The sequence below is a fragment of the Cyrtonyx montezumae genome, unplaced genomic scaffold (genome assembly GCF_038088225.1).
Source record: "Cyrtonyx montezumae isolate F1298 unplaced genomic scaffold, pur_monq_1.0 scaffold_0, whole genome shotgun sequence".
Taxonomy (NCBI): domain Eukaryota; kingdom Metazoa; phylum Chordata; class Aves; order Galliformes; family Odontophoridae; genus Cyrtonyx; species Cyrtonyx montezumae.
In genome coordinates this window covers 20,901,231-20,928,301 of record NW_027071824.1, presented here as the reverse complement: position 1 = coordinate 20,928,301, position 27,071 = coordinate 20,901,231, and the positions used below count along the sequence as shown (strand labels likewise).

General features: G+C 42.9%; 3 protein-coding genes across 3 annotated transcripts in view; 2 read left to right on the top strand and 1 right to left on the bottom strand.

Annotated features, from left to right (window-relative positions):
• The window catches only part of ADSS2 (adenylosuccinate synthase 2), a 30,053-nt gene extending 29,577 nt beyond the window's left edge, over positions 1-476 (bottom strand). The window contains exon 1 of the mRNA XM_065729788.1: positions 252-476. Within this exon, the coding sequence (XP_065585860.1) occupies positions 252-419 (168 nt within the window). The 5' untranslated portion in view covers positions 420-476. The remainder of the gene's footprint in view (positions 1-251) is intronic.
• On the top strand, positions 418-12,718 carry CATSPERE (catsper channel auxiliary subunit epsilon). Its single transcript, XM_065735781.1, is given in 10 exon segments — positions 418-725; positions 1,149-1,310; positions 5,518-5,548; positions 6,325-6,334; positions 6,337-6,392; positions 7,509-7,614; positions 11,730-11,792; positions 11,795-11,850; positions 12,225-12,552; positions 12,555-12,718. Coding segments are annotated over 10 exon segments (1,284 nt in total).
• Positions 12,719-15,446: 2,728 nt separating this feature from the next.
• Positions 15,447-26,130, top strand: DESI2 (desumoylating isopeptidase 2). The gene is made up of 5 exons (XM_065729798.1): positions 15,447-15,803; positions 21,288-21,360; positions 23,067-23,160; positions 23,492-23,633; positions 25,743-26,130. The coding sequence occupies exons 1-5, from the start codon at positions 15,765-15,767 to the stop codon at positions 25,974-25,976; spliced, it is 582 nt and encodes a 193-aa protein (XP_065585870.1). The 5' UTR covers positions 15,447-15,764; the 3' UTR covers positions 25,977-26,130.
• The last annotated feature ends 941 nt before the right edge of the window (positions 26,131-27,071 follow it).

The following is a 27,071-nucleotide window of genomic DNA, read 5'->3' as shown; positions in this document are numbered from 1 at the left end:
GACAAAGAGCGGAGCGCGGCGGCGGGAAGGGCAGCGCAGCCCCGGGGCACGTTCCCGCCGCCGGCCGCGGGCAGGCGGGCGAAGAGGCGCTTTCCCCGCGCGGCGCGGGGACAAAGGAGGGCTGCGATCCGTGGGGCCCGACCGTCGCGCTCGGCCCCCAGCCCGGGGCGGCCCCGCGCCGTGCGTAGAGAGGGGAAGGGGCGCGGGCGGCCTCAAGGTGACACCCGGCGGCCCACCCGCGCCGCGCTCACCTGGCACCTGCAGACGATGTCGGCGTCCTGCGCCAGCAGGTCCACCACCTTGCCCTTGCCCTCGTCGCCCCACTGGGCGCCCAGCACGACGGTCACCTTGTTGCCGGGGAGGCGGGCTGCGCACCCGCCGTTGGGGATGGCGGGTGCTGGGGCGCCATGCTCCGCCATGGCTCGCGCTGCCCGCTCCGGCGCCGCTCCAGGCACATGCGGCCCCGCTGCCCCCGCCCCCGCCTCCTCCCGGCCGGGCGGGGACGCCGCATCCAGGTGGCGGCGGCGGAGGTGCCGCCTACCGGCACAGCCCGCCCCGCCCACAGCCTTCGAAACAGCGGCCCGCCCCAAGGCAACCCGCGGGCTCCTCGCTCGGCGCCTTCTCCCCCAGGCGCCTCGTGGCGCGAACTACGCTACCCATCGTGCCCCGCGGCCCCCGCCCGGCGGCACGCCGCGCGGGGCTGAGCGCGGTGCACGCTGGGGCGCGTAGTTCCCGCGCGCAGCACCTGGAACTGAACGGCCGCTTGGAGTCCGCGCCCGGGAGGGGTCCTCCTTCCTGCTGCCCGGCTCGCAGCAGCACGCGGCTCAGGTGCTGCCGGTGTGCCCGCGCGTCGCCGCAGCACCAGAAATGAGCGTTGCTGGAGCCGCGGGTTGAGCGTGAGAAGCCATTTTCTCCGGAGGCGCCGAAACACGACCCCGAGCTCAATCACGAGGAACAACAATAATGGAAAAACCCCATCGCGGGGAAATGCCTGCCTCGTGCATACTTGAGGGTTTAGGAGTGGAACTAAGTGTCTCAGGGGTTTTCATTCTTTCCTACTTCACACGATCAACACGCCTAGGGGAAAGAATTTCTTTGGAAGCAGCTATTAAAAAGGCGTAATTCTGAGTGATGTAATTACCGCTCAGACGGCTACTCGGAAACCTGAGTCACCGAGCAGGCGCGGCCGGTCTGCGGCTATCGGGCGGCGCGTCGGCTGCTCGTTGCTTCCGCGCTCCTTCAGGTTCCCGCCCCTCAGCTATTGAAGGAGCTGCCAAAGTCGCCAGAGAGAAGTTGAACCGTCTTGTAAGGTTAGAGAGATTTATAATAAAATCACATACAGGACAACGGGAAACGGCCACAAACTGAATCATAGAAAGTTCCACATAAATGTGCGTGGGAACTTCTTCACAGTGCAGTGACGGAGCAGTGGCACAGCTGCACTCTGAGGTGGTGGAGTCTCCTTCTCTGGTGACACTGAAGACCCACCTGGATGCCTACCTGTGCAACCTGGGCTAGGGAGCTGCTTTGGCAGGGGGTTGACTCGATGATCTCTAGAGTTCCCTTCCAACCCCTACAACTCTGTGATTCTGTGATAAAGTTGGTCGAAAACATTAGAAATCTAAATCCATCATTGCGAAGAGGTGCGTGGCAAAGCAGTCAGAGTTTCTGTAGAAAGATGTTGAGCGACTGCGGGTAATACAAGGCAGTTGTGTGTATGCACTTCAAATAGTAAACGGTCCCCTAACACTTAATACAGTGCATCGTATTAATTTTTTTGATTGCTAAAAGCATGGTGTTCCACTGGACAGAGCCTTTGGGAAGTTAGTAATAAGCACAAGGAGCTGCTGAAGTCTGTCTCACCCATTGTGCTGACACACTGACAAACTTTTTCTAGTGCAGTCACTTTGAAATAAGAAACAGAGATCATACCTCATTCCAAAAGCATGGTCCTGATTTTCCAGTGTAGCTGAATGATACTAATGCCTCACCATTCCCAGCACAAATATTCTCTTCAATCTCAAAATATATTTGAGCCTGTTAGGATAGTGTTCTAATAATGTGGTATTAGTGTAATGCTACTTTGCAAAGAGATACCAGACGCCCATTGTCATTCTACTGCTATTTTTAGTCAGTTTACAAGAGCTGTGAAATTATATTTTGGTATGATTTCTTGTCAGGTACAGAACCACAGAAAAAAAACCAATGAACTCCTTACTTCCAGGAAAGATGTGTTTAATGAAGATCAGACACATCAATACCAATTGGTATGGCAAGGTTCACAATTTTTAGTTAATATACATCTGTCATCCCCCTCACCTCCTTTTCTTTGCAAACTAAATGGAGGCTTTCACTTTGATGCTGTATAAGATGCTGAATTATCTACATTATTCATTTTCTGTATTTGTAGTAGAGTTCTAAAATACACTAACTCTTGACCAAAGCACAAAAGCAACAGGCATAATGCCCCTTGTCAAAAATAGGCATTTAGTTGTAGTTTAAGGAGTAGTTTCCAATAACACTGTGTAAGTACACAATTGCACTTGTTTTGGTTTATTTGCTATGATCAAGAGAACCAGCAAGAGCATGCAGTGTTATAGCAGTGATTTTTTTTTTCTTTTAATGTGGAGATCTATTAACTTTTTTCTAGTTTCTACTTTGATTTATTTTTTCAGGAAGAATATAGATTGAAGAGATAAATAGCCCATGGCAATGCAAATGTCAGGTCACATGGTACAAGTTTTCTGTTAAAACTAGTTCTTTCTGTGACAATAATATCATGTATTTTACACAGAGGTCTCATCAACATTAGAATAGTGGTTGTGGAAAAGTGATGTGGGCCACGGTTATCTGACCTGTAGGTATCCTACAGAGCTATGTTAAATAATAAAATGTTGAAATTTATCACATTAATGACATTGAATGAAGGGCAAGCTAATTTTGCCTCCTGTTCATTTACAGCACCTGTATCTAAAACATAGAGTGGCTCACAAAAAGAAAATAGTGTGTATCAACACATAGTGCCATACTCCAGAAAAGCCTTAAGGATTACTGTGCATGACAAAATTGCATCTTTAGCACTTCAAACTCTCTGGGATGCTGTTCCTTTACCTTAGAATTACTTTGCAGAGGCAAGATCTGATTATACAGTAAGGAAATCCATCATTTCATTTGAACATTGTGGTTGATGTAATGGATCCCTTCTTGTTTATTTATTCAGGCTAAACTTCTCAAGTATTTTTGGTAAATTCATTAGTGTTTTTATCATGATAAAACCAAGATTAAGCACATTAAAAAGTAATAGTTGTACACGTTATCAAAATTGATACATTTATCACACAGCTAGTGTTTTTAACTCTTTGGTTAGGTATGTCTGGAATATGAAGCAGCTTAGTTTATTGAGTGGGAATTTTCTGCTATGTGTAGTATGGAGGATAAAAGATAAGAATTTCTCAAATGAAAATCATCATCACAACAGCAGCATTTTGAATTCAGGGAGAGAAGAGTTAAGATAATATGGTATGCTTATTAAATTTTCAAACCACCTACTTTGGAGAGGTGTCTCTTTGTATGCAATTGCAAGAAAGTAAGCAACAGGCAAGACTGGAGAGACTCAGGAAAATAAAACACTGGGATTTGTTCTCTGAAAAGTTGCCAAGCTGCATCATTTGCTTGGAAATGAGATTTGTAAATCATGATTTGCAAAGACAAGTATTTAATGTAATACCACTAAGAAAAATGAGGAAAGAAATTTTAAGTGAGCTCTTCAGGTCTGCGTATTCCGTTTTCCCCGAAAGCAGGGCAAATGAATTGCTGTCTTTACAGATCAGAAATGAGTTTTTGTACGGATGACATTTTAATTTCAATCTTTACCATAAAAACTTCAATACAAAAGTGGGAAAGCAGACATATATGGTAGAAATTAGCTTTTATTACCATGTTCCTCCAGAATTTCATTGTTCTCTATCTCTGTCTTGACCTTTCACAGCATCAGCCATTAGACGTGTAACAGAATGCATCATGTGATAGATAGCTTGGCTAATTAACTTTCTGCAGGATTTTTGTACATGTAAGCATTTCTCGGAATCTGTTTCTGTGAGTCAGGGAGAGGGAAGGACTGTGTAGGGGAAGCAAACAAAAAAATTGAAACGGTGAACATGTGAGTCTTTCTGTGGCTTTTATTCATTGTAACAGTAACCCAAATGGTGTACACTATTTGACCGAGAGTGATCTTAAGTTGGCAGAAGGCTTTCTCTTCTTCACAGGTATGTTTTTGTTAGAATTTTTCACTAAAAGGGCTGCTGCAAAAATATCAGCTCAGGAGGACAGTACAGTAGCTCCGAATTTATGTCTTTGGGTGAGATCTACTATGCCAGCCACGACTGTATTTAGTTGTTAAATATAGGTTAGAATAAGCATTTTTGTCTGTTTTATTTGCTAATCTTTAAGCTGTATTATCTGCTAAATCCTTAGTTTCTTTTGCTGTTAATCCTCCCTGATGTTTTTGGACAAGATGGATGAGAACAAACTGGTTAATGAGATGAAGTGTGACCTTAAACTTCAGTCAGGATGTTCAGGCTGCTAGAACGTCCCATACCATTCCGCATGCTTAGAGAGTTTAAGAATTGGGAAGTGTGCCCTGCCAGCTGGCTGTCCTTTGGGGACTTGTTTATACAGCTCTTGAGAGTCTGGTCATGTAGTTCTTCATTTCCAAGCATCACTCTGATTCTGTACAGTGGCTAGGTTATCTCATATATAGGTAAGGTAGAACTTGAACCAAAAGCTTAATGCACGTGTTATATGTTTTTCAGCCCACCTTTCTCTCACACTTCATTTATTTATTTATTTATTTTAATTTGGTCCGATGTGCTTATAAATAAACATCCAGGATGTTTAGTGGAGTTGGATTTAATGCAATCCTAATGTAAGGCTGACATCAGAGATTTAACAATTTCCCCGCCTCTCCCACTCAAGTTGCAGCCCTTGGACCTTCCCCATTCCAGCTGCAGCAAGAGTGCAGGAGACAGAGACCGTTTCTAATGTGACCAGCACTTTGCTCCCCGTCATGTCACTGCAAAGAGGGACATGTCTCCCATAACTGGAAAGGGAGATTGTTCTCCTGTTCCATTGCACAAGGCTCCGTCTCAGTAGCGCACTCTGATACAGTGTCCTTCCTTCCAATCGAATCTTTTTCATCTGGTAACTTAGAATTAGATGAACTTCAGCAGAAGACATGCTTTCTTTAAACAGTGCAGATTTTTGGTAATTGAGAAACTGTGTTATAAAAAAGCCTGTGGGTGATGCTTAGAGTGTATTTTTACATGAGACCCACCAGCAAATATAGCTGTCTGTCTTTAAATGTTTATGCAGTAGAACAGCCAACGCCAGAACACTAAACATGTGACATTTACACACTGTGTGCACACCTGGGACAAGCAGATTGATTTAAACCATGTAAAGTAGGTTTATTCAATAGAAAGCTGCTTAATAATGTTGTATTTTGTATTGTTTTTGTAGCACAGATCAACTCTTCTTAAATGAGCGCCAGGTGAATTTAATTTTGAATGTGTTCATCAGCCTTATATTTTTATCTAGGTCTTTAATTGGTTTCACTTTTATGAAATACAATTGTGGCACAAATTCATGCTTACTGGTGGCAACCAACCCGTTGTACTCATTTCTTTGAACTTGTGTGTTTGCTTGGGATTTTTAAAATGAGTCTCATTTGGTGAATATGATTAAACATATCATTGGCATAGTAAGTTAATATCTTATGTTAATGCATCAAGGCCTAACGCTGCTGCACTCTGTGGTAAATGGAGGGAGTCTGCCTCACGGAACGGTGCTTCTCTTTGCATGTACCTGGAAATTCCAGGTGCCTGACTGAAAGAGCTGTGTGTCAGCTCTGTGTCGGTCCTGGAAGTGTCATTTTAGAAGCAGCTTTGCAATGTTTCCTTGACAAGAAGCAAATTCTGTTTTGTTCCAATAGTGACTAACCTCTCTTCCATTGCTTCAGCAGAACAGGCTGTCTATAACTGCTGCCCATGAGGAAGTCTTCTGAGGGAAGCATAAAAAAGAAATCCTCTACATCAATTTTACTCTTTCCCCTTTATTTCTGGGTGCTGTTATCCTCAGTAGCTGGTGCCCACTGACATCAGTAAGAAACAAGATGTACAAGATCTGTTTGAAGGATCAGTGTTGCTGAAGTTGATGTTATTGTTGTGCTGTTTTATGTGCTGTTAGAAGAAGAAATGTTGTCACACGAATAGATTTTTAGTATTTGTTTAAAAACATACTAACTCTTGTCTCTCTTTTACTTATGAGTTAATTTTGTGGATCCTGAAAGTGCAGATGCCTCTGAACTGAATCACGCTGCAGTTTTTCCATCAGAAGTAAGTTGAAATTATGCCACTGTAGGAAAAAGTGAAAATGTATGTCTTGTGAAAATTTACCAGCTGAAAGTGGAAACACCTTGCTAAAATACTCTTATCTGCATACATCTTTACTTACTTCCTTTTACTGTTACAAAAGTCCATTTGCAAGATTTTCTCTTCAGTTAATACTGCAGCTGTAACACAGGTATAGAGTGAGGTGACATTTATTGTCTGTTTTTTAGATAGAGGAGTTAGTGAGGTTTAGCAATACAGTCACATTTAAGTCTTTATGGAAATGATACTGAAGACACTGTAACTGGTAATAATGTGTGACAGTTAAGCCTCTTCTTCCGATTCCCTGTATAACAAACTGGTGGAAAATACTTCAAGTTAAAAGCATTGTGGAAGTCATGGAATGCGATAAATGGGGTTTGCCAGCTCACTGGTTTAATTTGGACCTAAAATGTAACAGGGCTAAAATGTAACAGGGCTAAAATGTAACAGGGCTAAAATGTAACCTAAAATGTAACCTAAAATGTGTAGGCTGATCCATATAGATAGATCACTAGACTGAATAAGGTATTCACTAATGAGGTTATCCAACGTGGATTAGTTATAGGGATGAATATGTACAGTCAGTTTTGTTAGGACTGGCTTTCTGATCTAAACAAATGGAAGTATTTAGTTGTGGTACCTGACACAAAGTAAGCAGCATGGCACCACGATTCATTTATTTATTTTATCTTGTCATCATCAGGTTGTGATTTTTTCACATTTGTTTAATAATTGACATCGCTGTCTTACAGAATAAAATAGAAGAAAAAAGTAGCAATTGCAATTGCTTTCTGAAGGCATCTTTGTTATTAAATAACTAAATGTTAAGAAAGGGTTTTGTTCTCTGATTTGACAGAAAAAAAAACCCACAAATAATGTGTTATATTCTGAGTGTAGTATATTCTAAAATGGGCTGACTAAATATGGTTTTAGTAGTATGTCATTGTTTGAGAATGTATTTTATAATATAAAAGCCAATTCCAACATAAGAATTTCTAAAAAGAAAGGTTGTCAGATACAGCCTTATCCTGACTGGACAGAAACAGATGATTAATAAAGATCTTTATTTTACTTAAACAGAGTTCTCAGATACTCAGCAAGCTGTTATGGAGCTTGGGACAGAAACCTGTTGTTCGTACCTACTTCAAACAAAAGCCATACCATTCTGAGAGGCTTCCCAAATTCAGGTATGGTAATGAATTCATGGTTGTTTCTTTTTTTTTTAATCGATTGTACTTTAAAATTGTTACATTTGTGACTCTACAGACAGTTGTTAATAAGTATAGAGAGGGCAATGAATAAAATAATTTGGTCATTTTTCTTCTGATTTTTTTTACCTACAGCGTAGAAAGTGTTCTTGGAGGAATATCTGTTATTTCAGCTCTAAGACATGTCAACAAAAACAAAGTACAAGGGACACGGTGCCCAAAGAACTTCAGGATTCCTTTTTGCTACACAGAAAAAGGAGGATAATTGAAGGAAAAAAAAAGCAAGCACATGCAAGCTAGAAGTTACCAATCCCGAACTTGTGGAATCAGCCTTGTGAGTTTGAGCACTTCAGGGAATAGCTTGTTTTCTGCAAGAAGACGTAGTTCTTATTTTCATGGTCACAGAGCACTTTTGTGGGTTGACAAGTTAGAAACAACTTCCAGCTTTGGAGAAACTTTTAGGTACCTGGCTTTTAAAGCCCAGGGAGTACAATAACAGCTTTCAGAGCAATGAGATTGCCCTTTGACTCCTCAAAATAGAAACTATGGCTGACTGTGGCCTTGTCTGAACCTCTTTTTTGTGATTCAGGATAACTCTGTGCTTCAGTAATAATTTTGCTCTTTTTGCTTTTCTTTGAGGGCAGCTTGCCATGTTAAGCAGGTTTATCTGCCCTTTGTTTCATTTACTGGAAAGCATGCAGTTCAGTGCCAGAAAACTCACTGCATATTATTGTTTTACTTTGTATCTGCAGAAGCTCAAGGAGTAGAAAACAAAATCACCTGAAGATTTTACTGTAACAAACGGTCTCTGAGTCTTAATTTTCAAGTTGTAGATACGAGCTTGAAGTTTGTTGTCCCCCTCATTCTTGGAACTTTAGAAACTATGCGAGCTGGTGTGTCAGACTTTTTCATTTAGAAAAAAAAAAAAAATGACCAGTTGTTGTTATTCACCCTCCTCTAGGCTTCTAAGCCTGGGATTTGCACATTTTTACTTCATGTGCCTCGAAAAGAAGGTAGCTCAGGTTGAATGTCCTTCAGGGTCAGCTAAACTGCTTCCAGTATCTCTGCTAGCTTGTTGTCCTAATTTTGCTCTCATAAAGTTATTTTTCTTGATAGTAGCTGGTGGGGTGTTGTGTTTTGGATTTAAGATGAAAACAGTCTTGATAGCACCAGTGTTTTAGTTGTTACGGAGCAATGCTTGCACTGAGGACTTTTCAGCTTCTCATAATTTTCCTACTTCTCATAGTGCTCTACCAGCAAGGAGGGCAGAGGGGCACAGGAAGCTGCGAGGGTCAGAACCAGGACTGCTGGCCCAGACTGGCCAAAGAGAAATCCCATACCATATGGCACCGCACTGAGCAACAAAACTGAGGAGAGTTCTCTCATAGGGGCTGCTGCTGCTGGAGGACTGGCTGGGCAACAGCTGGATGGTGGTGAGCAATTGCATTGTGCATCTTTTGGATTTTTGTTCTTTATTTATTCTTTTGTTGTTCTTGTTGTTGTTTTCCCTCTTTCTTATAAAACTGTCCTTGTCTCAACCCATGTGTTCTCACACAAGGGGGATTTCTCAGTGTGGGAGGAAGAGTGAGCAAATGATTGAATGGTGCTTAGCTGTCTACCAGGTTAAACCACAGCTCTTCTTCCAGATTGAGTCTTGGCATTTGCGCAAAACATCTTAGACATCTTCTTTCAGCTGTGAGTCTTCCAGCAAAAACCAATATTCTTGATGAACAGTAGTAGGGCAATATTTCTGAATATTTGTGATAAAATAATACCCAAAGTATTGATATTCCTTTTAAAGCTTGTTTACATTACAGTTGTGCTTTCACTGGGGGTTTGCCTGTTCTGTATAGGAAATAGGATAGCAAGAAAGTGGCTGGAAGGTGAGGGTAATCTGAAAGGGATCCTAGTGCTTCCTCATACTACAGCATCCACCAACTGGTGACATTTGTTGGAGTTTCCTACAAAGGTTATATGGGTTTCCAAAGGATATATCTTTCTTTACACGGGCAATTACGGCAATTTAGTTGGAAATAAAGAAATTATGGCAAGGCTTTGAGTATGGACTTTGACAAAAAGGCAATTAATGTATCTAATAATTGACATTTGAAAAGTTTCCTAAGGCAATGCCATCTGCTTCTATTCCTGTCTTTTTCTGTGCTGGACCCCTTGATGAAACACTTCTGCAGAGGTTGGGTTTTTTTTCCAGTATTTTAGAAGAGTAATTCTACTTTGAGGCCTCTCCTGCTGTCAGTTGCTCTGCTTTTAGCACTACTTGCTGCATTTTAGGACAATTACTTCTTTTCCTTTCCACAAGTATGTAGTATTCATTGTGCTTTCCAATGTGCCATGAATAAAGAGAAAAAAATCACGGTTTTTATTTGATTGTGAGTTCATAAGAAAATAGATCAAGCCCATAAATAATAGTAATGTGAAAGTACAAGGATTAATATTTAGCAAAGGTATTTGTCACCCATTTTATTATCTGTAAAATTTTAACCTACTTATACCTCCAATAAAGCTAATCCAAATATATCAGCTAAGTTTTTTTTCACAAGATGATGAAAATTACTCGGGGTTTACATTTTACAAGGGATTCTCAACTGCAGACATTTCCTGCAATGGTATTTGCCATCTGTCTTTTATTTACTCTCTGAACACCCGTTATAACATGCTCACTACTATTTTGTGGCCATACTTTCTGTTTTTTAAAGAGTTTACTCTCAGCATGTAACTAACAGTAGGTATGATACTGCCAGAAGAGAGCATGGTACGTGTCATGTAGGTTTGGTTTGCTCTCAGGCATCTTTATGGGCTGTACCTAACTATGTAATCGCTAGATGGCAACATAGCAACACACCGTAGCAAAAGTAGCTGTAATCAGAGATGGGCTTTCCTATAACTTTAATCCCTCCTGCCCCACCTCATCAAGTGGGAACATTCTGGCTACTTCAGGAAACTGTTTCTTAATTATATGAGTTGTATCGCGTTTCAGAAGCCAAAGTTACAAAGCTTATACTCTTCCCAGATCTGTTTTATACTGAACTGAAATTTTGCTTTTTAAGTGTACATCAGGCCTGCTGTACCCTGATGTAGTGAAATAAAACTACCAGGGCCTTGATTCTGAAGAAGTAACCTTCTTCAGGGATGTTGGCCTTTTGCACCCCATCGGATCTGTTATTATCCTACATACTTCAGAAACCAGCCATGTTATTATAGTCTGTTTCTCTTATGCATGATTTCATGCACAGTTCTGCGTGGTTTTCTCGTATATCAACACAATTCTTGCTGGATCGTCAGTGGACCCAGACATCAACTGCAGTGTGGTTTCACATTAGCTCCTGTTAGTCTGTTTTCTTCTACATTTGCAGGTAGCTCAAATGGAGGTACGGGAAAGGTGAGGGAGAAGGTCTTCTCAGTAACAGAAATAGCTGAATTATTCACTTGGAGCTGTAATAATATTACAACCATATGTTTTTAACTCCATATACTCCCCTCTTAGCGAGGTCTTTCAGAAACATAGTTCCTAGACATCACTGAGATATGGAATGTTCCTGCTTAGAAACAAAAGGCAATTTTATATCTTTTTCTCTCTGTTTTGATTTCATTGTCCACCTTCTGAAAATCAGAAGAGGTTGAAGGAGTAATTTTGTACCGCTGGTGGTGCAGTTCTCCTAAGACTGTGATATTAATTACGTACCTCAGTTTCTGTCGGTCAGTTCAACAGTAAGTTTTCTTCTTTCAAATGTAGCTGCTGTTCCTTTCATTTTCAGATTATGGATAGTTGATACACCTGAAATATCTGATGACAGCATTGTAAAAATAACTGGAGAGCCAATAGTATTGCAGGAGTGCTTTGTTCTAAATTCTTTTGTCATTCCAAGGTGGGAAACAGTGAACTCTCTATGAAATGGTCTGTGTGCTTTCCAGCAGCCACTGTTTTGTTATCAAATTTTGGAACTTTCCATACAAATGATGCATTCAAATCATACATAGATTATTAAAGTTCCCTCAGATATTTTGGCCCAAGGCCTAAATAACAGCATAGCTGTTGTGGCTCTGTCAGATAATGGAATCTCACTCTTCATAAATGGCACTTGTTACAAAAGGGAACACAGTTAGATTTCTAAACTTGGAGCAGAACACAAGCTTCCTGAAATGCATTCCTTGGAATGCATTCAAGATATTGGTGTTCATCTGTCTATCCAGCACAGGTAGTTATTCATAGTTCTCATTTGACATTTAAGATGTGGATGGTCTCCATTAAATGTCTGGATACATCTATTTGAGAACTACTTTTCATTGTTCTAATGCTAGGGTGGGAATTAGAAATGGCCAGACAGCAACAGGTTTATTTAAAGACATTCTGAAACAGGGTCCACACTGTGGCTCTGTGAGTTCATGCAGCCATTTGAAATTGTTTTTAGAATCATGGCTTATGTTTGTAAATTAATTTCAGTGCAGCTTTGCCAGTTACATTAGCTGAAAACGTATCCCAGAATACCTTGATTTCTTAGTGTGCATCCTCAATATGAACTTTGTGAGTTATTATTTACCTAATCACTGTGGTTTGTGTTTTTTTTAACAGAGTGGAAAACAGTTAAGTGCTTGGGCAGCACAGACTTATACTGAGCTGTATCTTGGATGTAATGAAGCATTTAATAAAATAGCAAATACAATAGGCTCAGTGAAGATCCTCAATTTTCCAAACACTGCTTCTTTAACTGTAACAACTGTTAGCTATGACTCAGTTCTATATGAAGTTACAACATTACTTATTTGCAATGCCTGCAGCTCCTCCAGACTAATTTTTCTGGCATTTTATAATGAAGACAAACAACTTTGGGGCTTAAGAGATTTTTACTTACCTGTCACTCACAGTTCTGCTATGAGGATGATATCCATAAATTCGGCATTATGTGGGATGATGTGTTTACTACATCTATAAAAAGAGCACAGATAATGGATATCTTCATGTATCTGTATCGACTCTACCAGAAATGTCTGGGAGGAGCACTATTCACCAGATTACTCTTGGTTAAGTATATTTTATTTTATGCAGTCATTAACTTTCTTTTTTAGTAAGTGGTAAAGAAACGTAAAGTAAGAGATTGTTGAAGCTACCTTATAAGTGACAATGCAGGAATAATATCTATTCATTTCATTGTTCTGTTAAGACTGAAACATATTAATTTGAGATGGGAAGACACACCAAGAAAGTAGTTAGCGAACTGTTACTGAGGTTCAATTAACTTGCACTCCTGTCAGTACAATTCTAACCCGCACTCCTCTGTTCAGTGTGTTTCTAACAAGAAAATGGAGGCTGTTGTCCTTTGTATTTGTTACAGGAAGATAATTTTATTAGATTTTACCAATTGTATTTGACAAACAACGTGGGAACTAATTTCTCTCAAGAGAAAAATAGGCATGGCAATAATATATGTTTCAGTACATCGAAGACTTTCTGATGTTCTAAGGTGTTCATGTTCAGATTATAATCACAGCATCACAGAGAAGGAAATGCACAGGAAACAGACACATGGCCCAGGAAGAATACAGGGATGCTGTCCAGAGGGGCAGAGGTGGGGTCAGGGTCAGTATCTTTTCTTTATTTTTTTTTGCAACCTAACAAAAGGTCCTGGCATAGGAGAGAGATCTGCCTTTTCTTCTCTCCTTCTTTCAAGCCTCCATGCTCAAAGCAGCAGCAGAAAGGTCAGACTGCCAGCAGTGAGGGCTGCTCAATGCACTGCAGCTTCTGCCACGTTCCTTGCGTAGGCTGAATTATACTTACATTTTCATTAAATGCGTAAGGATGAATGGTGGGTACTGAACAGCCTCATAAGATTCTCTGACTTTGCTTCAATGATGAAAACAGCCTGACAGCTTTTCTTATCTATTCCAGCTTTTGTGATTTGAGAACAGTCTTTGCAGCCCTCACATATGGTGTAACAGAAAGGTAACAGCTAATAGATATTTATAATAGATGGTTATTTAATATATTGAATTCTCCTTCTGGTCTTCCTTTTTTTGTTTGTTTGTTTGTTTTGGTTGGTTGGTTGGTTTGCCTTTTTTATTTGTTGGTTTTTTTTTTTAAACATACTTGATAGTACAAAAACGAGAAGATAAGATACCGTGTTCTTTCTCTGTGCAGACAACACACAGATAAAGACAGAAGTTATCTGCACATTTTTCTTTCACTTCTCCAGAATCCCTGCTTGAAAGCAAGCAGGGTGCTTTTCAGCCTAGCAGGCCTCGCGTGGCATAGTGGTGTTCATGCAAGACCCACAGAGCTAGATGCTTCCCTTGTGACTGCTTGGATTCATTTTGTGCCATTTGCACCAATCCTGCAGAAATCCTGTTTCCACAACCCCCTGCTGAAATTAAAGTATTTCTATGGATGGAAATGAAAATCAAATTTGAACCTCATCCCATCTGCATTTCATGCATTTAGTTTCAAACACAGAAGGCATGCCAGTCAACACAACTGAGCTCCTATGTGAGCAGGGGTCTGATGTGGCTAACAGTTTTGAGAAGACATTTTCCAAGCCAAACTAACTCAAGCTGAAGCTATGAGCCTCGTGCTAAAGTTGGCTTCACTTTATGGCTTTCACTGACTCAACTAAGGTATCACCAGCATTTTGGATGTATGGATTTGGATCATACATCCTCTCAAGCTTACTCACTCCTTTGGTATATAAACGTCTGTTACAATGTAGTTGTAAAAGTTCTAGTTGGTTACAATAGTTATGACGTGTTATATCAGTAAATAGTCACACTTGCATCTATTTTTTAACACTATCTGCAGGTGTTTCTGAACTTCCAGCCTGAATTTTCTTACTGTCAAATTAAGATACTTTGCTGCTAACAATGGCAATTGTTCTGTTTGTCCTAAAACAGTTAACAAAACTCCATTGGTAAATACATGCTGAAATTCTCACAATCATTTTCAGTGTCCCTTGTTGATGAAAATTTTCATAAAGGTTATAAAATCTGTAGAAATCTAGCTTGAATACGTGCACACTTTAGAATACTGATTCACTGTGTGACTCATACCCCACGTATTTCAGTACAGCGCGCACCAAGACAGAAGTAGTCGGCGTAGAAATTTCACCTCCTGTGAAAGTCTGTTCCTACTGAAGCCAACCTTCCCTAAGGGCAGGACGGTCCCGTATGAAATAAATGTAGTGTAGCTTCGTCGTCAGACAGATAACAATTCAGGGTTTTGTTCTTGAAAACTTCCCGGGTTTTGTTCTTGAAAACTTCCCGCGTTGCTGTTCAGAGCACAAGTACCCTCCACTTTTACAAGGCAGAAGTCCCTCAGTTCACGCATTACACTTCTGAGGTAACAGTGCCCACTACTGATCGCTGCTCCCTAACACTGACCTTGAATGAAGACGCCCAAGGCCAGGCTGGACGGGGCTGTGGCTCTCCGATACACCTGTGGGTGTCCCTGCTCGTTGCAGGGGGGTTGGACTAGACGACCTTTAAGGGTCCCGTCCTCTGAGCCGCGCGCCCGCCAGCAGTTCTCGCAGCCGGGCGGACCCGAGAGCCACACAGCGGCCTCGGAGGAGCCCGATCGCGGCCTGACCTGCGCCTCGGGGAGACGCGGGCACCGGGACGCGGGCGGCACGCCTCGATCCGCGGGGACGGCTGTCGGCAGGGCCCCGCCCGCTTGGAGCCGCGGGGAGGATGGCGCCGGGCAAGCCGGGAGCCGCGCCGCACGCCGGGAGCTGTAGTCGCCGCCGTCCGGCTCCTGGCGGAAGGTGGGGGCGGGCTCGAGCGGCTCCATTTTGCGCCCGTCCGAGGGGCTCCCAGCTTTGCCTGGCGCCGGCCGCACCGGGGCCGCCCGCTCCTCTTCCCGCGCGCTCCCCCCCGTCTTCTCCCGCCGCCGTCGGGGCGGGGCCCGTTCCCCGCCGCACGGCCCCTGCGGCCAAGGGCCGAGCGCGCCTTCCGCGGGCCAGGCCCCGTCCCTCCGCGGCGGCGGCTCCATGGTGCCCGCCGCCCCCCCCCGCCCCGCAGCAACAGGCGGGACGAGGAGGAAGCGGCCCCCGGGGGTGCCCACCGCCCCGCCGCCGGCCTGAGCCGCGCCGCCGCACGGGAGCGGCCAGCGGGGCTCGGGGCGCCCGCGATGGCGAACCAGCTGGTGATCCTCAACGTGTACGACATGGTGAGCGCCCGCGGGCCGGGGTCGTTCGGCGGGCGGGGAGGGCCGCGGCCGCGGGCGGGAGGGGGACCCGGGAGCGTCGTGCGGGGCCGGAAACTTTCCCTCCCTCCTCTCCTCCGTCCCTTCCTCCTTCCCTCCCTTCGACCCGCGGGGCTGACGCGTCGCTTGCGCTCCGCGGCCGAAGTTTGGTGTGCCGCTGGCTCGTGGGGCGCGACTGCGGGGTGCGCAGCCTGCGGAGGGGCTCTTCCCCTCCTCCCTCTCCCTGCTGTAGCCGCAGTAGGAGCGGAGCGTGGTTTTCCGCGAGGAGTTCGTCCTCGCCCTTCTGGGGGTCCCTGCTCCGCACGGGTCGGCTCAACAGGGCGCGGGCCGGGGGACCGCTGTCTGTGGAACGAGAAAAGTTTCCGGGTGCTGTGTCAGTATTTTTGAGCAGCTGTAGCATGGCCGAAACTTGGCAGGAATCAAGGAATTGCCTCGTCCCGACCTGTGGTGCTACGAGCTCACCTTGCCCGCCCGTGTGGTAGCTGGGTGACACCTCCAGCTGCTGTCACGTTGCCCCGTGTGCAGCTGGAAGCTGCTCAGCTGCCATAGGAACAGATGAGGAAGAAGCACCTGCGTGGTGCAGCCACGGGATAAGTAATATTAGGGAAATATTATCCCTTAATGCGCTTCAGTCACTGGAAAGTAGAACGAGGTGGCACTGCTTGTCCTCTGAGTGCTGCTGGCAAGGGGCAGGGAGGCTTCACAACCACATCGGGAACCATGTGGGACGGGCTGTCCTTCAACTGCCACCAGCATCCAAGTGAACTTGTGGAGCTTTAGGAGGGTGGAGGGACACAGCGCAGGTCTCGTTGCTGGCAGAGGAGTGCATCGTCTTGCTTGGAAGTGCTTGTGCTCTGTGGATAAGGAGCTGTCTTGCTTGGAATTAAAATTATACATCTGATTGTCACCGTTGGTTTCTGTGGTAGGCGTTGGAGGGAAAGAAAGCAGCATGTCCCAACAGAGATGCTAGAGCTCGGTAGCTGCACCTTTGCGTCAAGAAGGACAGACTGTAGGCCCAACTCCTGTGGAAGGGCTCATTCTCCAAAAGAAGCAGGCCAGCAAAGCTACTTGTGGGCGCTTGGTCACATCGGGTTGCTCATAGTGCACTGGTCTGCAGCTGTGGTATCTGCTGAAGCTGTACGTCACCACAAACTATATGTAGCACACTGAGACCGCTGACAGGAGTGCTTCTTTATCCCACCTCAGCTATGGCTGTTGTATAATCCAGTCTGTTATTTAACTGCTAGAGAAGCAGATTTCTTTTAAATAGGAAAGAAAAGCTGAGGTTCCTGTGTTATCTGATGGACACCCATCAGGGTGCAGCCTTGAGCTCTCTCTCAAAATGGTCACTTAGTCCAATTCTTGCTTGAAGCAGGCACCTCACAAAAGCCTTGCTCTGAAAGCAGTGGCACAGAGGGGGAAGCAGAAGAGTCTTAGTGCAGTGTTTTGGGGCTGTGTTTATTCGTCAGGTGCACCAGTTGGGTACTGAGGCACTCACAGGTTCACTTCTGGCTTCTGATGTTTCACATCAATGGGTGTAGTTTGGGGTTTGGCATTTGGGCTTTTGTGTGGAGGGAGCTCTTTACTTAGAGGGGGTGGATTTTTTTCAGCCTGCTCTATTTTAGGGAAAGTGTAGAGGGACACGAGAGCTCTATTTGTCCTGTTAACAGAGTCAACAGCATTATAACTGCTAAGACTGTATACATAGCTTGGTGTCAGCCTGTAGCTCCATCTCCAAAACAACCCAGGGACTGCACGGTATCGCTGCTGTTCAGCCCTGTACAAGCAAACCTGAGTTGGTTTGCTTTGTAGTGTACACACCTCTGTTTTCCTTATCACTTGATAAGGAGAAAACCTGGGGTAAAACTGAAGGGTGATGACGGAGCCACGTGTTGCAATTCAAAGTTTACGGAGGGAAAAAAACTCAAGGGCATGTTTCTGTGCTGTAGTTTGTGCCTTCAGAACTGCTTTCTGATCATTAAAAGGGCCATGTGAAGACGGACAGACTGTGCTGGAGTGCTTCCTACCTTCATTATCACACAGCGATGTCTCTGTAGGAGTAGAGGTTTTTTGTACCCGAAGCAGCATCCTATTTTCCCACGTCAAACAAGGCGTTAACGATCTGAACTATGAGCATAAGTGAGAGCTCTGAAGAACGTAATGAGGGTACTGCTGAAGCACTGGGATTAGCATTTCTGTCATTGCAGTGACGTGACTTTATTATGCACATAGAAACGTACTTCCCTAATATTTTTGTTTTGATAGTTGCATTAAACATGAATTTTCACAAAATGACTTTCTGCGAAATACTGAGTGCGTAGGGTTGTGCTCTTAGATGTTCTACAGTAAAATTCAGCTAAGAGTAAATGAAAGGAGTCTGTTTTGTGCAATGGGAGCATCAGCGTTGCTTTTGAGATCAGTTTGGGTTTCCAGAACATGGAGCACGTCACCAAAGCAGCCAGCTACGTGTATGTCATTTAATCTGTTATGGTCTTTATTTTGTAAGCTGTATGTAATCTTTTCAGCTGTGGCCAAATTCAGTGTACTTTAAGCTGCGTTCGTTCTGCATTCCTTTCTTCACTGAGATAATTCAGTGGGAGAATGCGACCAACCTTCCAATAACTGATCCAGATTAAGTAATAATTAGATACAATTACTGTTCCTGGGGGAAAGTAATTCTGCCTTACTGAAATTCTTTTGTCTTCAGTTCACCTACTCCGTTCTTACTGGAAATACAAAGCAAAGTGCTTTCAAGCTGCTGATGCGTGTTTAATCTGCTGCCGCTGCTCAGTTTCTGTAGTCAGGTAGGCCCCATCCACTTACTTAGGTGCTACCAGCAGTATGAACTGCTCACCGAGTTAACACGCTGAGCAGTGTGCTGCAGCAGCTCTCCATCCCATCCACCTGCCTCCGTGCAGCTCCATGGTGCAGCTTGGTGACCGCTGTTCTGTGGTGCCCACACACCTCGCACTGGGTTTCACAAGGTTGTAGAAGCAGAGGTTTTTTTTCCCAACCAGTGACAAACTAGTTTTATTACTTCCAGTGCTTATGGGATATCTTGTGTAACTTGTGTCCCCTTGTCAGAGAGCAGATATTTGTGTGTGTGCTGGTGTGTTATTTGGAACTTGGAGACCAAACCCAGAATTTTCTGCCTAAATGGGTGTCCTGGTGCGGACTACAGCTCTGAGGACCCTGTCCAGGCCTGTTAAAGGTCACACAGATATGGACAACCATTCTCATTAGGCAAGCTTATGTTTTTCCTGTGCTGATAAACTTCATGTTGAATATTCCTATGGTTTTGAATGCATGTATAAACACAAAACTGTTTTGAAATAATGACGTGAACAAGTGTAGAAAGTGACCTTCAGAGGTAGGTCTGTGTTTAAGAAGCTCTTGCATTTTCTAGTATTTAATTTCACTTTAGTGAACAGAATCTATTTTGTACCCAAGTAGATCTAGCCCTGTATGTTTCTCGATGTACTTGATCTGAGCAGTTGGATTAGATACGAATGGACCAGTAGCACTTGCTCTTTTATAGGGGGAGAAGGAAGCAGTTTGTTAGACCCTAAAGAGGTGAAGGTGATGGCGTAGTATGGTCATCCACATCCCACTAGCTAATGTTGTGGTGGATTCACAAAGCCAGCCATCATGGCCACCGGTAAAGTTCAGTCTTAAGCAAAATGTATCCACAGATCTCAATGACCATTGGCCTTAAATGCCTACAAGGAACAGAATCCGTCTGCTGTTAACTCCTGTTGACAAGAATTCCCCCAGCTGGCTCATGTGAAGTAGAGCTCACCAAATCCTTGGTGTCTTGTTATGTGGATAATTCTCATGTCCCGTGCCTGCCAGTAGTGTTTGGTGACTTCTAGTAGCTGAATTTGGGGCAGTGCTTATTCCAGGTCTGGTGATGCTTAGGATAAGGATGACTGTAGAAGCCAAATACATCCATTTCTGATGCTGGAAATGTTGTAACATTTGGGCTGAACTGCTCCTTTTGCCATTTAACTTTGATTTTCATGAGCCGCTTCCCACTCCAAAGTGTAGTAGATCAATCTTATTGGGAGAAAACGGTTTTCAGAAATGTTTGTTAAATGCCAGCTCAACTAAAATGTCTGCAACTACACGCTGACTCCAGCTAGTGCACTTAACAGCATGACACCTGTACCCTTTTACATTTTTATCATCAGTGATGCTGTTTCAATAGTGACTTCATATCAGAAAACACATTATGTCAACAGTTTGTGTGAATGAGGTAGCTTTTTGGTTTTTTTCTTCCCATTTACTAAATAAATAATGTGCTGATGGCACTTCCCCAGTCCGTGTCCTCGCAGCCTGCCCTGCGGCCCCACAGCTGTGCGCTTTTGGAGCGGACGACGTGGGAGGGAGGATCCCACTGCTGGAGAAACTGACAGGATAATGATCATCACGTCTTTCTGAGAAGCTTCTCTCGCTAGGCTATTTCAGTTTTAAGGACACACCTGAGAGTTTTTATTTCTCTTCAGCCTTTCTTGGAGATTCTTCTTCAAATTGCTCCTTGGAGAGTGGTATTGTTTAAGTGGTGATGTAGACAAGGAAAGACAGTCATTTTGAGGGTTTCCTTTTTCCAGGCTCTCCGTGCTGTTATTGTGCTGAGGGTAATTGTTAGCTCCTGATAGGCACTCACCACTGCTGCTTTTGAAAAACAAAACAGAAAGCACTGAGGAAAGGGTTTTTTTCTTTTTTTTTTCCTCTTCAGGAGGTGGGGGGCAGTAGTACCACAAGGTGCCAGGAAGAGGCAATTTTGAAATGCAGCTGCATTTCTTACCAAAGAAGTGTCAGCAGTGATAGATTGGAAACATACACTGGAGGTGAGGTGTGCAAAGGACGTCTGATAAATGGAGTCAGATATATCAGGAGCTGGACAAGAGTTCAGGCTATTGAATACTACACTGCTGGTCACCATACAAAGGCAAAAAATGAGCTAATGTAATTCTGTCTTAAAGATGGCCTGGGTGCATTGTGGTTATCTGGTCATAAGCAGAAGTGTGGTCATTGCATGACAGTTGGGGACTATGGGTAATAGTCCAACATTTTGATGTTCTTTCAAAGACAAAGGGAAAAAAACGATTTAACTCTTGCAAAACTCTTGCAGTTGATTCTAGTATGTACTATACTGGTGGAAAACTAAAGTTCTAACTTGGTCACAGATTACATATCAGATTTCTCCCCAAGTATGGGCTCCTTGGTTGACAGACACTGACTGGCAGCACTAAGACATGGAGTGAAGCCTAATGGGATTGTCCATCTATACCTACCATGTGCTGTTCCCGTTAAAGAAGAGATTGTGCAGTTTTATGTGGTTGACTTTATGCTTTTGATATGGAGGGATGACTGTCAGTCTGCTATCTGAAGACAAGTTTGTATTGGAGACTAACTGGAGTGTTTTTTGTTCTTCTTTCCTTTTAGTATTGGATGAATGAATACACTTCTTCCCTTGGAATCGGAGTATTCCATTCGGGTATAGAGGTGTATGGCCGAGGTACGTATGATATTTGCCCTTTGTTCTAGCAGTGTTACTAAAACAAACAGATGTATGTCAGGTAGTGAGGGAAGTCTGGTTCCTGAAACCTGTTTATCAGTTTCCTTTCAGAGCTCTCCTCTGCCTCTGGAAAGAACACGTGGGTGTCAATAATTTTGAGTCATCCTGCATTCTTTGTAAAGCCGTGTGCCCAACTATGTGAGAGTATGCAGCCTTTCCCTCTAGAAATAGCAATATTTAGCTCAGGTTTTGAAACGCCTGCTGCGTGCTTCATATAAATGCAGTGAAATCATTTCATCTGTTTTCTGCCAGCACTTGTGCAAGGAGTTAATGTTTAACTATAGAATAGAGTTTATTTAAAAGGTAGATCATGCTTGCTGTTTATTTTAAAAAGATACACATCAAATAAATAGAGCAGCACATTCTGAATTTGCTAAACTGTGCAATTCCCAGGTGATTTAGGCCTCTTTCAGTTCCTGCTGCTGCCAAAAGGGGCGTTTCTGAGTGTGTTGCAGCACAGGCTTGGATCTGAGGTCTTCACACCGCGCAGGAAAACGAGCCTGGGAGGAGAAAGTGTTGCTATAAGTAGTTTGTTTATGAGCAGATAAATAAGCCTCATTGAGGTCTTTTTTTACTGGGATATTTGGAGGTGAGTAGGAGCACCGAAGGTTGTGGCATGTGATCCAAAGACAACACCACGCCAGGTGTCTTACACTGGAGTTACCAATAGCAGTAACAGCATGATTGGGTTTGCAATGGGGAATTGATTAAATATAATGCTTATTGTTAAAAATGACATTTAAACCAAACCAGAAATACCTGATATGTAATAGTGTTGTTCCTGAAACCGGGTTCTTGGGCTGTGCCAGGTACATGCACCTCCCTTCTTGCTCAGGTCATAACAGCTTGCTTTCTCCTGCTAGAGATCGTTCCCCTGCTGGAATAATGACTTGCATTTTTCAGAGTACCTCACGCTTTATTTATTAACCCACTGTAAAAAAGATTATCTGCAAAACTGCATGCTGGACTTGGATGGTTTAGTGCAAGTCTTAGGAAAGGAAGTGTGAAGTCATGCCTCAAGCTTTTTATTATATGCTGGGAGCAGCACGTTGTGTTATCTTACAGATGCAGAAGGAAGTTGAAGCACACTGTGATTATCTCCATGAATTCTAAGCACTTATGCCTGCAGATGTCATGCACGGACTTCAGATCCAAGCACTGGCTTATTTTTTAGTTAGTGAAGAGCTTGGGATGCTTAACTGTTGCATAGCAGGAGATTCAGGAAGGTATTAGACCAATACCAGTTGCCACATGTACAGCTGTAGCACACCATCAGACCTCTGTGGATGCAATACTTCAAATCTCTGACCTGAAAATATGTAAGCAGATTTTTGGAGATCAACATGTGTAAAACACATCGGTAGAATTTACAATTTAAGTCTTCACTTGTGCAATGAAAACAATTTTATACTTATGAATTACACCTGCATGGCGATATAGGAAGTTTCTTGTCCATTTCTGCAGAGGTTGTCTGCTGATCAACAAAACAATTTGTTAACACCTCCTTGGCTTTTGTTACCCATGTGTAAATGTGGTATCTGACTTCTGGCTTTGGATCCTGGTGACGTTCTCATTGGCTGGAAGATCCCTGGTGTTGTTACTGTTGCTCAGTGTCATTTTTGTTAAATCTGAGCTTTCTTTTTCAGAATTTGCCTATGGTGGTCATCCATACCCTTTTTCTGGAATATTTGAGATTTCTCCAGGAAATGCTTCTGAGCTAGGAGAGACGTTTAAATTTAAGTAAGAAAAATATCTCTTCCTTTGTTTTTGAGAAAATACATTAGAAAAGACAGATTGTTGCGTGGATAGATATGCTAAATGGTGCTTCTGAATTTCTGACTGAGGAAAATAGTGTTTTCTTTGCCTTGAAAAATAAGTAGACTACAGGTGTATGGTCTGCAAGGAAATAATCTCATAGAAGATGAAAGTAGTGCTGCAGAATGGAATAGTAAAAGATCTGTCCTGAGTGGGCAGAAAGATCTTGCCACCCTCAGTGGGGTAATTTTTAAGCAACATGAAAACACCTATTTTATGGAAGCCTGATCCTCCTAATCTCTGTTTCTCTTTCTAGAGAGGCTGTGGTTCTAGGCAGCACTGACTTTATGGAGGATGATATAGAAAAAATAGTAGAAGAGCTTGGAAAAGAATTCAAAGGAAATGCTTATCACCTAATGCACAAGAACTGCAATCACTTTTCTTCAGCTTTATCTGAGGTAAACAAAACATTAGGGTCTATAGAAAGATGTGTCCCAGGTGGCTACAGAGTGTCATCCCCTTCCTGTCCTTTGGGTTGCTTGGCATAATTTCCAGCATCTTATCTCTGTTACCTTGGGGTAAATGTTACCATTTCTTTAGATTTGTGTGTGTGTGTTCTTGGGACAAAAATGCAAGATTTTGCTGCAAAAATGCTGAATTGTTACATGCAGCTTGTGTTCCAGAAGGTGGTACTCCTAACTGAGAGACCCCGTAAAGCAAGTATTAACAAGGTTCCAAAACCTTTCCAGACACTTCAGAGACCACTGTGAGAAACAGAACCAGATGTAATTTCCATTACACAGTGTCCTTGCACTGAAAGTACTTTCTGAAGAATAACAGAGGCGTTGAAGTTCCATAGATGATGTTAAACTTCTGTTTCTAGAGAGGCTTTTGTCAAGTCATCCCTCTGCTAGTGCCTGTGTCCTGGTTACATAGATGCCTGTGTGGTCATGCAGAATATCTGATTGTGAAATTAAATGGACTTTGCATTTCCCTCTCACCTTTATTTTAATCTTTGCCAGCAGAAGCAAATGCCTAATTGCTTACATGTTTGTACAGGCATGAAAAAAACAAACAGTCAGAAACAGGTAACCCAGGACAGGGAAGGGAAAGACAGTTGTGTTTTTACTAGTAGTTACTAACCTGTGCTTACCAGAATTTATTCTGATGCTCAGTGAAGTCTTCCAAACAAGGACTGGCTGTGTTGTCCATGACAAACTTCCATAAAACTTAGCTGCTCTTTATTCAGAATATTTAGTTTTGACAAAGCACAGGCTATACAGTGAATATGCCATGTCTGATTTCCCGTGGTGCTGGAAAATTTTGAGATGATGACTTGTGTGCATTGCTAGTAGGAGCAAGTCAGGTGACATATTGACAGAGCTGCAGTTGGTATGAAATCTGGCCAATCTGGACAGGCATTTGCCACACTTATAAACTGCGTGCTCATGTTGTTTCTGTTTTAACTCGTCTTATTTAGTGTTCAAGCTGGCTTAAAAAATAGGGATATAATTACAAGTAGAATGCTCTTCAGTTACAGCAGAGTGACGCCCTCGTTAGCTGTGATTTTCTCCAGATTTGTGTGGGGATAATACTAGAAGCAAGCAGGGATGCAGTTTAATAAAATAGGTCAATCCATCAGAAGTGACAACAAAAACATTTAATGACTGATGTACAGCAAAAATGAGCATTTAGTGCAATTTTATGTATTTTTGAGGAGTTGAAACCAGCTTTGCATTGTATAGTCTCTCTTGTTCTAATGAACTTACAGCCTGTGAGCTGTAAGATACTGATCTCTTGTCTGAAGCCATCAGTGGCCAACACAGAACTGAATCATCACAGAATCCTTAGAGTTGGAAGGGTCTTCTAAGGCCATGTAGTCCAACTCCCCTGCAAGGAACAGGACACCACAGCTACACCAGGTTGCCCAGGGCCTGATCCAGCCTCGCCTTGAAAGTTTGTAGGGATGGGGCATCAACCACATCTCTGGGCAGTCTGTTCCAGTGCCTCACCACCCTCTCTGTAAAAATTTTTTCCTTATATCTAACCTAAATCTACCCTCCCTGAGGTTGAAGCCATAAAAATATCCCCAGTTGCATGCATAACTGTGCATAACTATAGCACTGACACTGTCTTTTTGACTGCTTCATGTCTGGATATTTTTTGTCATAGGGAGCGCTCTCCTTCAGCTGCTGTTTCTGAGGAGTTTTTTGTGAATAGGAGATATACTGTAACTCAGTAATTTGCCTATTAAGGAAATTATTCACTCATTAAAGTGAGGTGTTGGGCTTATCAGGACTCTAACAATAATAATGATTTTTTCAAATAAAGAATGGAGTATAACCATGTTTCAAACTCTCAGTGGAAAAAAGTGTCTGCAAATTGGGACGCTGCTTTTTCCAATGGAGGAAGTTGTCTTCATCAGCTAACTTGAGTGCTGCTTGATTGATGTTTGTGATACTGAAATAGCCAGACTGCAGCAGCTTTTGATTCTTTACAGTAATATAGCTCCATTACTGTTTGATCCAGAATACAAGTTAATCCTTTCTTTTCCACTTTTCTTCCAGATTCTGTGTGGAAAAGAGATTCCACGATGGGTGAATCGTCTTGCCTACTTCAGCTCTTGTATACCGTTTCTCCAGAGCTGTCTGCCGAAGGAATGGCTGACTCCTGCAGCCCTCCAGTCCAGTGTCAGCCAGGAGCTACAAGATGAGCTGGAGGAAGCTGAGGATGCAGCAGCATCGGCTTCCTTGGCAAGCTCAGCATCTGGGTCTAGAACTGGACGCCACACCAAATTATAAGTCCTCCTCCAAAGTACTAAATGGTTTGAAATACTTCAGTTCAATCTCTCCAGCAATCGACTTTCTGACAGAACGTGGGAGCTGACTCCAGAACATTGTTTTTATATGCAAAAATGGCTCTCATCAGCCCCTGTTTCAGCTCAGGATTATTTAAGTAGCGAAAAGAATTGCTGGGAGAAAAGGGAAGGATTTTGTGTGAAGCCACCCTTTTCATTTTCACCTGTTTGCTAGACCTGAGTTAACATCTTGTACAAAGTAGAACTTAAATTATTTGTTTACAGTATTGTGTACTGCTGTTTACAAGTCCTGTAAGGACTCCTGCCACCACGGAAGAAGAGAAGAGAACGTGAATTTTACTGGTGTAACTCAAAGGCAATGGTATGATCCCCTGGCTATGAACTCTCCCCTTTGTTTTCAAGATTTGAGGCAGGTGAAATTTAAATTTCTGAGAAATGCTAGAAACTGCTGAATGCTATCCGTGTGAACAGGGTACTGTACACTCAAAGTGGCTGATGTAAACAGGTAGATTCCAGGATGTAGGGAGACTGACTTTTGTTTAAGATCTGTTATTGAAGTATGACCTCTACATCCACGAAGCTGAGGATTTTTGCACATATGAAGGGAAATTTCTATCTCATTACACTGCACATTGATCCCTAATGTTTTGTTTGTTTGTTTTTAATTCAGCCATTTAATTTGCATAGTATCTTATGTCCACATTTACAGTCTACTTCAGACAGGACTTAGACGTGAATATCGCCTCTTAAAAGCATCAACAATTTTTTTGCTGTTTGCTTTACTTGATTTAAAACTTGTATGTACAAAGTTAGTACTTGTATTATTTTTTTTTATTTTATTATTATTTCATTTAGTTGGAATAGCATAACACACGCCATTTATGGTTGGGGAATGGCCTTGCTTTCTGCTGCTGATTTTTTTTGCTTCATTTGAGTTTGTAAACATTAATGGGGTTTTTTTTGTTTTGTTTTTTTAACCTGTATGTTACCACCCGGTTGTGCTTATCTGCACAAATTATAGAGAACTCTTAATTTATTTTCCCACAGTTTCCATCTGTGGCATTAACTTTCTTGTCAG